This window comes from Physella acuta, unplaced genomic scaffold (assembly GCF_028476545.2).
Source record: "Physella acuta isolate Inbredline_101_S28 unplaced genomic scaffold, ASM2847654v3 ptg000201l, whole genome shotgun sequence".
NCBI classification, from domain to species: Eukaryota; Metazoa; Mollusca; class Gastropoda; family Physidae; genus Physella; species Physella acuta.
In genome coordinates, this window is record NW_026731720.1 from 69,590 (window position 1) to 83,310 (window position 13,721).

The following is a 13,721-nucleotide window of genomic DNA, read 5'->3' on the forward strand; positions in this document are numbered from 1 at the left end:
ATCTTGAATGATTTCATCATTCGAATCAAATTCTTTTATTTGGCCATACAGCGCCATTATTCTAGAAATACTTAGCTAATAAGCTCTAGCAAACCTCTTTTTTGCGTAAGTAGGTGCTCTTTCTAGTAGATTTTTATCCTCGTCGCCAGATATAATAGATTGACGATAGAAGCATGTGGTTGTATATAAAACGTTTATTGGGTCTAACTACATGATGGTACCAGAGAGAGAGGAAGGAAGTGGCGAGAGACAACTATTTATATATATGTAAGGGACATCACTCAAGATAACAATATAAATATAATACTAATACAGAAGAGTGAGTTCCCTTGACCTCACAATTATCTCAATCTATTACACTATAAATAAACTTGAACATTGATTCTTTTGTGAGATTGGCATCCGGCACCCGCAAATTTATCCGCATCTCTAAAAACTCTCCACCCCACCGCCACAAAGCTGCACCCCATCCCCTCTCAACTCTCTGTCCTCACCGAAATTCCACCCATCCATGATTACAATTGAGCCATTTTTTTAAAAAAAATAACAGCCGTGGACAGTGTTTTCACAACAAGCTGCGTCGAAAATGTGTCAATGTTTTTCTAGTTTTAACAATTTGTTTGTTGATCTAATTTATCTCTAATCAATATGTCGCTACTCAAAGATTTTTGTTTGTCTGTCTCCTTGTCCTTTATGCATTTATAAAATAAACCGGGAGTGAGCTCCCCTAAACTTTCTCGAATATTCTAATATAAAACTACGAGGGATGGCACCTCAGGACATAGACAATATTTGTAATCCATTTTTAATTACTTAAACTTTTTATAATAGAATGGAATCTTGTAAAAAAAAAGAATTGCACACCAAGTGAACGCCTAATAAAATGTGTATAATAGTGCGCAATATTATGAGAACTTTATAAATTTATATGCGTTTTTTGAGAAATCGGAAATAGCGTAAATTAGTACTTCCGGTCAACGGAAATTACTCAAAATTTGATAGAAGGTAGAGAATTAGATCTTTTACTTACATGTGAAATTTTATTTATCTGTCTGAAATAGTACTCAAGTTATAGGCTTTTGAAAAATTCAAAGTAGAAAAAGTACCACTTCCGGTTATTGGAAATCGCTCAAAAGTTGATACGGATCTACGATTTTGATAAAATACTTTTATATGAAATTTCATCAACCTAGCTGTAACGGTACTCAAGTAATCGTGTTTACACACAGACACACACACACAGACACACACAAACACACACACACACACACACACACACACACACACACACACAGACATACGGACAAGATTGCAAAATTATGTTTTTCCGTATCAGCGAGGTGTAAAACGTCGAGATTTGTAAAAATCGATTTTTTTTTTGCACGATTATAATACTTTCTCTATACTTCGTATATACGAGAAAGTAAAAATGATCCAATCGCCAAGAAACATTGGGAAGTCGTTTAGAATAATTCAGACAAACCTCTACTGACCGTGAAATTCCCTAGCGGTTTTGTTAGCACCTGGGGTCAGTTAATAGGGTGTCCTGCACAAGAGGTCAGGGTTACTGTTTAATTCAACGGTCAAATTGCACAGGTACATAAGCCGGGGCTCCCTCCATGAGCACTACGGTGCATACACTAGTTTAAATGAGCGTCATGCCCTAGGGCAGAGGTGTAGCGAGGGGGGGGGGGGGGGCGGGGGGGGGGGGGGGGGCATATGTCCCCGGGCGCCGACCGTAGGGGGGGGGCAAATTGAAAGTTTGAGGGGGGTATAAATGAAAAGTTCGAGGGGGGTTGCAAATCGGAAAGTTTGTCCCCGGGCGCCGGGTAGGGTTGCTGCGCCTCTGCCCTAGGGATACGGAGGGCTACTATAATCAATGGCTAGAGAAAATAAACGGTGTCCTCCAGCCGCCTCGGCAGTAGTATAAAGTTGGGCGCCCCAAGTCTCTCCATTATGATGATGTTATGAAACAAGTTGTAGGTAAGCCCTTTGGGTCAGTAATTTGGCCATCCTAAGCAGAGGCGTAGCGATGGGGGGGGGGGACATATGTCCCCGGGCGCCGATCTTAGGGCGCGCCAAAATGGTTTGGAAAAAGTAATCGAAGGTTTGAGGGTGGGGGTGCAAATCGAAAGTTTGAGGGGGAAACTTATAAGAAAGAAAAAAACACAAATCTAAATAAATCATGAGCAACTTTTTAAAATTTGTATTTGGTGAGTGGTGTCACAAGGCTCGGTATCACCCTGTGCGTTAAGTGAGTGTCACCCCCCCCCCCCCCCCCCCCACCCCGTCAAACAATTTTGCATTCCGGTGGAGTAGTACCCCCTCTCTTAAATATTATATTATTTTAACTGAATAAAACATGGTTTTGACAATAAATTTTACGAAAACACTGAAAGAAACCCGTGCATACAGTCAAATACTTACCTTTGAAATTGTGTCGGCCTAACTTAAACAGTACCTTAACAGAAACTGTGATAAAGTACTTTTGAAAAATCGGAAGTACAGTAAATACCACTTCCCATTACCGAAAATCGCTGAAAAGTTTTAAAGAAAACTACGCATGTGATTTAATACTTTACTATAATAATGTCTTTATATTCATTTACTAGTCAAACTCGTAATGCAACACTTTATACTTAACCTTAATGGGACTTAATTAAAGATTACTGAACATAGATTAATTATTATCATTAATATTATCATCATCATTAATTTTCGTAATTGCATGTCTCATCAATGGTCTCTGCCATTTGCTTACTTTCACGCGCAGTAGATTTGTTTCTTCCTCTCTTCCATGATGCTGAGGAAATGATATAGGTGGGTTCTTTGATGCACGATCAGTTTTACCCTTACCGGGGTGTGTTTTCAGGAGTTCCGTATCATCCATTTTGAGTTTCAGGGGATAGCGCGAACGCAGTCCCCCCTACGAAAAAATTACGCACCCGAGTCACCCACATTTGGGGTGATCGCAGGGGTCAACCCACACGAAGTGCAATGTGCAGGCCTCGCCCTGGGAGGACCTCCTTGCTGATCAAGGTGCCTCCTATGCCAGGTAAGTATGTTTGCTGAGATGGCCAATCAAGGACTATAAAAAAGAAATTCAAGACTGCTAAAGTTTTAATATTTTTGCATATACTATTTTTAAATTTATTATTAAACCTTGTTTCGCTTTTTGACTCATATTTTATATGTAAACGTAAATACATTATATTTTTTAGGCACAAAAATAATCATTTGTCTACAATTTATTTTATTTTGTCATATAAATATATAAGTAGAAAATAAAAGAGTTATTTCCCTTAGCAAAATATTGTTCAGTTTTGTTATTTCCCATATCAAGCTGTCAGTGGCAATCATTAACACAATTTGTTACTTTTGTACTTGTATGAATTGCCACTCAAACCCAAATAAATATTTCAAAATAAAACGTGTTCTTATTCTTAAAAGACGGTAAGCCTGACAATGAAAGCTAAAATTGCAAATCTTCGAACTCAGTCTACGTGCAATTAAAATGATAGTATACGTTTGCTATAAAGTTATCAATTAATAAATTTCAAAACACTCTTACAACACTAAAGCCTAATGAATTATAATATTATGAGTTGAATGTAGGTTTAAGAAAGTTTTTTTATAACGCAAGTAGGGCGGGGTATTAAAATTAATTTAACAAATGTAGAATTTACCCTAAAATAAAATTACAGATTTTACTGTGAAGTAGTCTAAATAAACGGGAACAGGACATTTCCCCCCTGTCAATTACCCCCCGGATATTTCCCCCCCGACATTACCCCCCAGAGTAATTACCCCCCCTGTCAATTACCCCCCTGTCAATTACCCCCCGCCCAGTAGGACATTACCCCCCCCCCCCGGACAGGGTTAGAGTTAGGGTTAGGGTTAGGGTTACGTTTTAGGGCTAGGGTTAGGGTTAGGGTTAGGGTTAATGTTAGGGTTAGGGTTAGAGTTAGGGTTAGGGTTAGGGTTAAGGTTAGGGTTAGGGTTAGGGTTAGGGTTAGGGTTAGGGTTAGGGCTAGGGCTAGGGTTAGGGTTAAGATTAGGGCTAGGGTTAGGGTTAGAGTTAGAGCTAGGGTTACGGTTAGGGTTAAAGCTAGTTTTAGGGTTAGGGTTGTGTCTAGCTTTGGTTTTGGTTTTGTGTGAAGGTTTAGGCTAAGGTGGATGCTTAGGTTTTGGTATTTTTCTTAAGGTTTGGATTAAAGTAGTATATAGGGACAGTGGCGTAGCGAGGTCGGGTGTCACCAGGGGCGGCACTTAATAGTGTCACCCCCCCCCCAGAGACATAGAGACCCTTCCAAGGGACAAACTTTCAAACTTTCGATTTGAACCCCCCCCCCCCTCAAGTTTTCGATTTGCACCCCCCCCCTCAAACTTACGATTTGCACCCCCCTCGAGTTTTTCTCTATATATTTTGCTATTTTTTGCCTTGGTGTCACCCCCCTTAATGGTGTCACCCGGTGCGGTCCGCTGCCCCCGCCCCCCCCCCCTCGCTACGCCCCTGTATAGGGATAAAATCCTAGTTAGAGTTAGGATTTTAACTTGAGAGGAGGGGGGTAATTCCCCGGGGGGGTAATTGACAGGGGGGTAATTGACAGGGGGGTAATTGCACCGGGGGGTAAATACGGGGGGGAAATGTCCGGGGGGGAAATATCCAGGGGGGTAATGTCCTGTAGCCAAATAAACTTATCTTAGTCTGAATCATAAAACCTCTTGGGTGCAACAATCATTTGCAGACGTGTACATATGTAGAAAATCCAAGTGTATTTTCCACCATTTAAACTCGTAATTCTATAGGACCCACCGGTCTGTAGATCAAACGAGATTGAACCTTTCACTTGTTTAGAAAAAGTTTTCAAAAGTACAAATTGAAATAAAGCTAACAATTTTTCGATTGTTATATATATATATATATATATATATATATATATATATATATATATATATATATATATATATATATATATATATATATATATATATATATATATAAGCATATCCTTTTTAAATAAGACCCTACAGCTATTATGAACCGCCTGTAATCCTTTTTAAAAATATAATTATATATTTTCGTGTGAAAATATTCAATGTTTGTTTTACAACACGCGAGATTTACAATTTCGAGTGATAAAATAATCGAAATGACTACTCGGAAGAAGATTTTTCTTCCCAACGTCTCCACTTAGTCGGAAAAAGATAGCTCTGCGCATGGGCAGTGACCTATGGCTAGGGTTAGAATGAGGGTTAGGGATGGGATTAGAACAAGGGCTAGGGTTAGGGCTAGGATTAGGGATAGGATTAGGGTTGGTGTTAGGGTTCTGCGGTTGTAAACACACGCATGCGCAGTACCATCGAAAACATCGCAGCGAAGGCAAGTCGTAGTTTCTCTCCATTGCGCATGCGTATCGCATGCGTATCTTATTCCGACTAGCATCGGCCATTATTTTTTTAGGCATTAACTTAGGGCTTACCTTTTTAAGTTTTTACTTTCTCATATAGACCTAAATCTAGATCTAGATCTAGTCATTAATATATATATATATATATTGGGGGGGGGGGCGCCAAACTGAAAGTTCGCCCCGGGCGCCGGTTGGGGTCGCTACGCCTCTGTGTGTGTTGTTCGTTTTTTAAATCTGCATGAGAAAAAATAAACTGCAGTTTGAGGGGTCACATCCAGAGGCGTAGCGACCCTTCCCGGCGCCCGGGGACATACTTTCAATTTGGCGCCCATTGGGAGCAAATTTTCGATTTGCACCCCCCCCCTCGAACTTTTCATTTGCACCCCCCCCCCCAAACTTTCAATTTGGCGCCCCCCCTACGGTCGGCGCCCGGGGACATATGTCCCCCCTCGCTAAGCTACTGGTCACATCCAGCGCATGTAAAAACATTAACATAGGTTGGTATACATTTTGAGCCGTCCTACTTTTACTCATTGAGTCTACATCGTGACAAAACACTGCACGACCTTAATATCATACTGCCTTACTTTTTCAAGGGGAAAAAAGAATTCCTGCGTGCCGCAACGTCATTCAAGGTTAATATCTTGGCAAATTATTTTTCATAAAGTGAATTATTTTTTAGGCTGTATTTTTAAAATCTAGATATATATCTACGTCAAGCAGTAGCGTAGCGAGGGGGGGGGGCGGGGGGGGGGGACATATGTCCCCGGGCGCCGAGCTTAGGGGGCGCCAAAATGGGTTGGAAAAATAAATTGAAAGGAGGTTGAGGGGGGTGCAAATTGAAAGTTTGAGGGGGGGGGGTGCAAATCAAAATCTCGAGGGGGGGGGGGGGTGCAAATCGAAAGTTTGAGGGGGGGGGGGTGCAAATCAAAAAGTTTGTCCCCGGGCGCCGGGAAGGGTCGCTACGCCTCTGACGTCAAGTGCCACCCCTGCCCCTCTTTTAAAAAACCAATTTCGGTAAATTATATTATATATATTATACTAATGCAGGACCTTTTTAAAAATGATTTGCACCTAGACACAAAACAATACAATATCTTTAGAATATAAGATTATATTAGTAAGTTATATTGTTAGTTATTGTTACGTCCGTTGAATGTTCTGTCTGTTAAAGTATTGTCAGAGCTGTCTAATGTAAATGATAAAATACTGAAGTTAACTCAAAGAAGTATCCTATTTGTTCTGAAAAATGGTAATCAAGTAATCTAAAAGTTAAAGCAAGTAAAAATAAAACAAATCTTTGAATTTGTCAATTGCTAAGTAGAGTTTTACAAAGGTGAATAATAAGATAGCCCAAATGTCATTTTTTTGGGGGGGGGGGGGGGGGGGTGGGGGGTGGGAGAGGGGGAAGGTAATTTTTAGCTTATTGCTAAGATGACAAAGAATATTACAAAATTATTTATTATATTAACTTTTTTCATCACAGTGTGATTTGGAGCTCGAACTTCCACCAGAAGTTGGAGAGAACATCTGTGTGATGCCATCAACAGCTACTTAACACCTCATTATCAAGATAACCCATCATCTAGTCTACCCATCATCTAGTGTACCCATCATCTAGTGTACCCATCATCGAGTAGACCCATCATCGAGTGGAACCATCATCGAGTGGAGCCATCATCTCCGGCAAGAGAAATTTCAGGTCTGTTGAATGTGTGTACGTCTAGTTGTGGGTATAGTATGACATGTCTTGTCTTTCACAGTGGTGGTGCGGGGCTGTCTAGTTGGCGCAGTTGTCGTCGACGGGATACCCACCCAGCCAATCGCAGTGGCCGACATAATGCATATCCTATCGCAGTGGATGACTAGATGTCTAGCCTATCGCAGTGGTTGTGTGTGGCTGTCGAGTTTGGCGCAGTGTTGGTGCGGGGCTGTCTAGTTGGCGCAGTGGTGGTGTGTGGCTGTCTAGTTGGCGCAGTGGTGGTGTGTGGCTGTCTAGTTGGCGCAGTGGTGTGTGTGGCCGTTTAGTTGGCGCAGTGGTGGTGCAGGGCGGTCTAGTTGGCTCAGTGGTGGTGCAGGGCCGTCTAGTTGGCGCAGTGGTGGTGCGGGGCCGTCTAGTTGGCGCAGTGGTGGTGCGGGGCCGTCTAGTTGGCGCAGAAGCCGACGGGATGCCTAGCCTATACAAGTGGCCGACGGGATGCCTAGCCTATCGCAGTGGCCGACGGGATGCCTAGCCTATCGCAGTTGTCGACGGGATGCCTAGCCTATCGAAGTTGTCGACGGGATGCCTAGCCTATCGCAGTGGCCGACGGGATGCCTAGCCTATCGAAGTTGTCGACGGGATGCCTAGCCTATCGAAGTTGTCGACGGGATGCCTAGCCTATCGAAGTTGTCGACGGGATGCCTAGCCTATCGCAGTGGCCGACGGGATGCCTAGCCTATCGCAGTTGTCGACGGGATGCCTAGCCTTTCGCAGTTGTCGACGGGATGCCTAGCCTATCGCAGTGGCCGACGGGATGCCTAGCCTATCGCAGTTGTCGACGGGATGCCTAGCCTTTCGCAGTTGTCGACGGGATGCCTAGCCTATCGCAGTGGCCGACGGGATGCCTAGCCTATCGCAGTTGTCGACGGGATGCCTAGCCTTTCGCAGTTGTCGACGGGATGCCTAGCCTATCGCAGTGGCCGACGGGATGCCTAGCCTATCATAGTGGCCGACGGGATGCCTAGCCTATCGCAGTTGTCGACGGGATGCCTAGCCTTTCGCAGTTGTCGACGGGATACCTAGCCTATCATAGTGGCCGACGGGATGCCTAGCCTATCATAGTGGCCGACGGGATGCCTAGCCTATCGCAGTGGCCGACGGGATAATGTGACGTAAATTAAACGTCATTCTTTATTCTATACAACCGTTCTTGGTTGAACAATTCAGCTTACCGCATATGATGCCTCAGCTCTGGGGGCAGCCATAGCATAACACAGTACTACTCTGAACATCAACTTGAAATGAACCGCATGATAATGATAGCATCAGATGGGGCATCGGTTATATTAGCCCGAAGGAATTGATTAGCTGCTTTATTGAACAGCACTGTGTTTCTCACGGAGAAGACTTGGCACTTTCTGATGCTTGGAAATATGTTATTTTGTTTAAAAATATTGAGGTTCTCTTACGCACAGTTTACCCATTATTTAGTCGATTTTTAGTTAAAAATGGCGCACTTGAAGAATTGGCCAAGGTGCATGATATGGATGTAATTTCTTTTCGACCAATTAATGAAGTTTGTTGGTTTTCACGTCACTTTGCTGTCAGTGCTTTTGTTAGAAATATCGATGCTTTAGCTGCTTACTGTGAAGAACAAGTCCAAGACTACAATGATCCTGTTTGTAGTTATGTTTTGAAATCATTAAGAGATGCCCTGCATCAAGTTGCTCTTTATACCGTTAATGATGAATTGACTGAATTAGCTAATCTTTCAATGTTGTTGCAGCGAAGTAATTTATCATCTATTGAAGCACATCAATTTTGCATTTGTAAAATATGCAAATTAGAAGCACAATACCTGAATGAAGATGTATATTGCTAAAACCAAGAAAATTTTGATTAAAACGTAAGAATCTACACTAGACAAATCACACAGTTTAAACGATCAGTCTGCGATCATTTAAATGTTAGGTTTCCAGCGGATAAACTGCAGTTTTGGTCAGCTTTTGACCATACTGATCACAGAACTTGCTTTAAAAGATGAACAATTTAGCTCACTGGCAAAGTTAATTTGACATATGCTGTACTTTTCAAGCATCCAGTGCTGATTGCGACCGAGGTTTTAGTCTTTTGAGCAGAATTAAAGTGCAAGCACAAAATAGACTTGAAGCCACACATTTGATGAATCAAATGTGAATTAAATTATAACTAAATGCTGGAGAGGTGGATTTAAACAAAGCATATAAGATGTGGAAACAATGCAAGGTTAGACGCGAGAAATTGCAGAACATTCCCGTGAAAGATTTTCTAATTTTGTTTTCAAAGAGATCAAAGGACAGTGCGGAAAGTACAAAGACGAATTTCAAACAACAAATGAAGAGTCAATTATCACGCAATACAATGATTTCAAATTTCAGATCAGTGAAAAACTCAAATCGGTTTCAGTAAATTCACTATCTGAAATCACAGAACTTGCTTTAAACAATGATCAATTTAGCTCACTGTCCAAGTTAAGTAACAGAATTAAAGTGCAAGCACGAACTAAACTTTCAGCCACACATTTGGAGAATCTATTGCGAATTAAATTATATCTAAATGCTGGCTTAGTGGTGGACGGGGTCGTCTGGTCTGTCTTTGTGGTGGACGGGGTCGTCTGGTCTGTCTTTGTGGTGGACGGGGTCTTCTGGTCTGGCTTAGTGGTGGACGGGGTCTTCTGGTCTGGCTTAGTGGTGGACGGGGTCTTCTGGTCTGGCTTAGTGGTGGACGGGGTCGTCTGGTCTGGCTTAGTGGACGGGGTCGTCTGGTCTGGCTTAGTGGACGGGGTCGTCTGGTCTGGCTTAGTGGTGGACGGGGTCGTCTGGTCTGGCTTAGTGGACGGGGTCGTCTGGTCTGGCTTAGTGGTGGACGGGGTCATCTGGTCTGGCTTAGTGGTGGACGGGGTCGTCTGGTCTGGCTTAGTGGTGGACGGGGTCGTCTGGTCTGGCTTAGTGGACGGGGTCGTCTGGTCTGGCTTAGTGGACGGGGTCGTCTGGTCTGGCTTAGTGGACGGGGTCGTCTGGTCTGGCTTAGTGGTGGACGGGGTCGTCTGGTCTGGCTTAGTGGTGGACGGGGTCGTCTGGTCTGGCTTAATGGTGGACGGGGTCGTCTTGTCTGGCTTAGTGGTGGACGGGGTCGTCTGGTCTGGCTTAGTGGTGGACGGGGTCGTCTGGTCTGGCTTAGTGGTGGTCGGGGTCGTCTGGTCTGGCTTAGTGGACGGGGTCGTCTGGTCTGGCTTAGTGGTGGACGGGGTCGTCTGGTCTGGCATAGCTGGATCGGTGGCCTAGACTATCGCAGGGCTGTGGATCGGTGTGGCCTAGACTATCGCAGGGCTGTGGATCGGTGTGGCCTAGACTATCGCAGGGCTGTGGATCGGTGTGGCCTAGACTATCGCAGGGCTGTGGATCGGTGTGGCCTAGACTATCGCGGTGATTGACAGGTTCGTCTATTCTGGCACAGCGCTTCCAACAACTGACTGTTCACAAACACGGACCCAATTTTGGAAGTTTTTTGGGTTTTTTTTTATCCACAGACAGGGGCGGAACTACAGTGCCGCCAGACCCCGCAATGCGGGGGGGCCCACGCCGTTTAGGGGGCCCACAGCCGCCCATAATCATTTCTTTTTAAAGTTAAAATTAATTTTCTTGAATTTTTGACCTGATGGTTGTTTTGAAAAAAGAATACTGTAGCTGCGGTTGGAGTATCTTTATTCTATAGACACCATCCCACGCTCTTGTATATTCTTTTTCCTACAATCAAACACACGCTGTTGTCGGCAAAATTCTTTTGAAAAAACGTCAATTGCGCGAGAGGCCGCATGATATTAAGACGGCTTCTTGAGACCATCCCAAATTTGGTACTGATGGATAAAAGCACATCGGTGCTTTGTTGTCCCTTTTAAGTTCCTTTCTCAGACCTCCCCTCCCGCTCTTGGCCTTACAAGAAGCGAATAGATAACGCCTCAACAACTAAGCTGGTTCGTATCGGTGGTAGTGTAGACAAACTAGCGCTCCAACAACAAAGCTGGCTCGAATCGGTGGTAGTGTTGACAAACTAGCGTTCCAACAACTAATATCCAAAAAATAAAAGTGCCGACATTGTTTACATTTAATAACAACTGTTCTATAAAACAAGGCAAAAGTCTCAAATAAATACACGAATAATAGCGTGTTATATATATATATATATATATATATATATATATATATATATATATATATGTATATACAAACACAATACGTACATAGGATTCTCCTTTCTGGCCTGATCGGGTTTTGAAAAAAAAAAACAAGGCTCTGTTTTCATTTAAGTTAAGTTAAAAATCGTTTCAAACTAAATTATCTGCCCATAATAGCTGTCACTAAACCCGGCTCTACGATTGTATTATTTAAACATTTAGCGTGAACCACAGCTCACCAGACCATGTGAGGTGGGGGGGGGGGGGTGGTAGCGATAGAGAGGAAGAGAGGGGACTGCAAAGTGCGCTTGCAGCTTGTTTTCTAACGTCTCCCAGAAGAGAATTATATATATATATATATATATATATATATATATATATATATATATATATATATATATATATATATATATATATATATATGTATACATATATGGGGGCCCAAAAAAAATTGTTGCGGGGTGGCCCATTATTTCTAGTTCCGCCACTGTCCACAGATTGTACCATCTTTGTTTGGTCAAAGCGCCTACTGGACCAGTACAAGAAAGCAGCTGTTTCTATGTTGTCTCCCACCAATGCTGCAAACATTAGAATGGAGTAAGACTTGATTCATAGAAAATATTCTTCCCCTTCAAACTCCACACAATCCCGGTGGACACGTCAACACACTCTTGAACGTCACCGACATCCTGAACCACAACATCGCACATTCAACCCCGCGAAAAACACTACAACTTACAATGTACATTTAAAACCCACTGTCCAGGATTCATATCCCTTTACTTTACATTGCACAACCCACTTCTCAACCGCGCTACTTACATGAACAACACCCAGTTACTTAACCCACGCCATTCCCAATACACCACAGCCTACTTACATGATCCACACCCAGTTACTTAACCCACACCATTCCCAATACACCACAGCCTACTTACATGAACAACACCCAGTTACTTAACCCGCGCCATTCCCAATACACCACAGCCTACTTACATGAACAACACCCAGTTACTTAACCCACGCCATTCCCAATACACCACAGCCTACTTACATGAACAACACCCAGTTACTTAACCCGCGCCATTCCCAATACACCACAGCCTACTTACATGAACAACACCCAGTTACTTAACCCACGCCATTCCCAATACACCACAGCCTACTTACATGAACAACACCCAGTTACTTAACCCACGCCATTCCCAATACACCACAGCCTACTTACATGAACAACACCCAGTTACTTAACCCGCGCCATTCCCAATACACCACAGCCTACTTACATGAACAACACCCAGTTACTTAACCCACGTCATTCCCAATACACCACAGCCTACTTACATGAACAACACCCAGTTACTTAACCCACGCCATTCCCAATGCACCACAGCCTACTTACATGAACAACACCCAGTTACTTAACCCGCGTCATTCCCAATACACCACAGCCTACTTACATGATCCACACCCAGTTACTTATCCCACGCCATTCCCAATACACCACAGCCTACTTACATGATCCACACCCAGTTACTTAACCCACGCCATTCCCAATACACCACAGCCTACTTACATGATCCACACCCAGTTACTTAACCCACGCCATTCCCAATACACCACAGCCTACTCCACTACACAATAAACCTCACAATACACGGAGTAGACCAAACCCCACCCACCAGCCCCAAACCACACCACTCCATTTTCTTCACAACTTCAAGAACGTTAGTATGAGTCAAGATGGTCAGCAGGTACAGATGTACTTGATGAACATGTACTTAATCAGGCCTACCTCTGGTAAAGTTAGTATAAAAACATGGGACATGACTAAGACTAAGAGTAAAACTGCCTCCAATATATCAATAAAGCAAACTCCAAATAAAGAATAACTATAGATCTAGTTGTTTATTTTACCATCAGAACCATAGCTTTTGTAACAGGGAAACTTTTGTGTGTATTGTTTTTGCAATCACCAGTAAAGTAATGTGTGAGCAGCACTACAGTGATCTCTCCCATTCCTTATCATTGTGTTAAAAATAATCTTTGAAGAACCCAAAAGCAGTGGGTAATTCAAAGATGTAAAGAACTGAAAGTCACAGTGTAAAGATATATATTTTGTAGGCTAGTATTGAGACTGATCCATCTATGAATTATAGTGTTAGTTCAAAATGTTTTTTTATACCTACCCAGCTTTCACAAAATTTCTTTATGCTGTGATGTTTTAGCATTTATGTAGAAAATATATGTTTAATTCTGATTGTAGACTTCTTTTAGTAATAAGCTACTATATTACATAGTAAAATAATTATTGATCTGTTTGAATTAGTCATTTACAATTAAATATGTAGACCCATGTCTATATTAAGAGAGTGATTATTTCCCCTACTGACTA

The 13,721-nt window shown here is 42.7% G+C and overlaps 1 protein-coding gene and 1 non-coding gene across 2 annotated transcripts; both read right to left on the reverse strand.

Moving 5' to 3' along the window:
• Nucleotides 1-2,899: 2,899 nt before the first annotated feature.
• Nucleotides 2,900-3,063, reverse strand: LOC131937178 (U1 spliceosomal RNA). Its single transcript, XR_009386172.1, has one exon. It is a non-coding gene; the product is annotated as a U1 spliceosomal RNA (small nuclear RNA).
• A 6,538-nt stretch (nucleotides 3,064-9,601) lies between these two features.
• LOC131937161 (salivary glue protein Sgs-3-like) lies at nucleotides 9,602-10,417 on the reverse strand. Its single transcript, XM_059294368.1, has one exon. The coding sequence runs from the start codon at nucleotides 10,415-10,417 to the stop codon at nucleotides 9,602-9,604; it is 816 nt and encodes a 271-aa protein (XP_059150351.1).
• Between the last annotated feature and the right edge of the window lie 3,304 nt (nucleotides 10,418-13,721).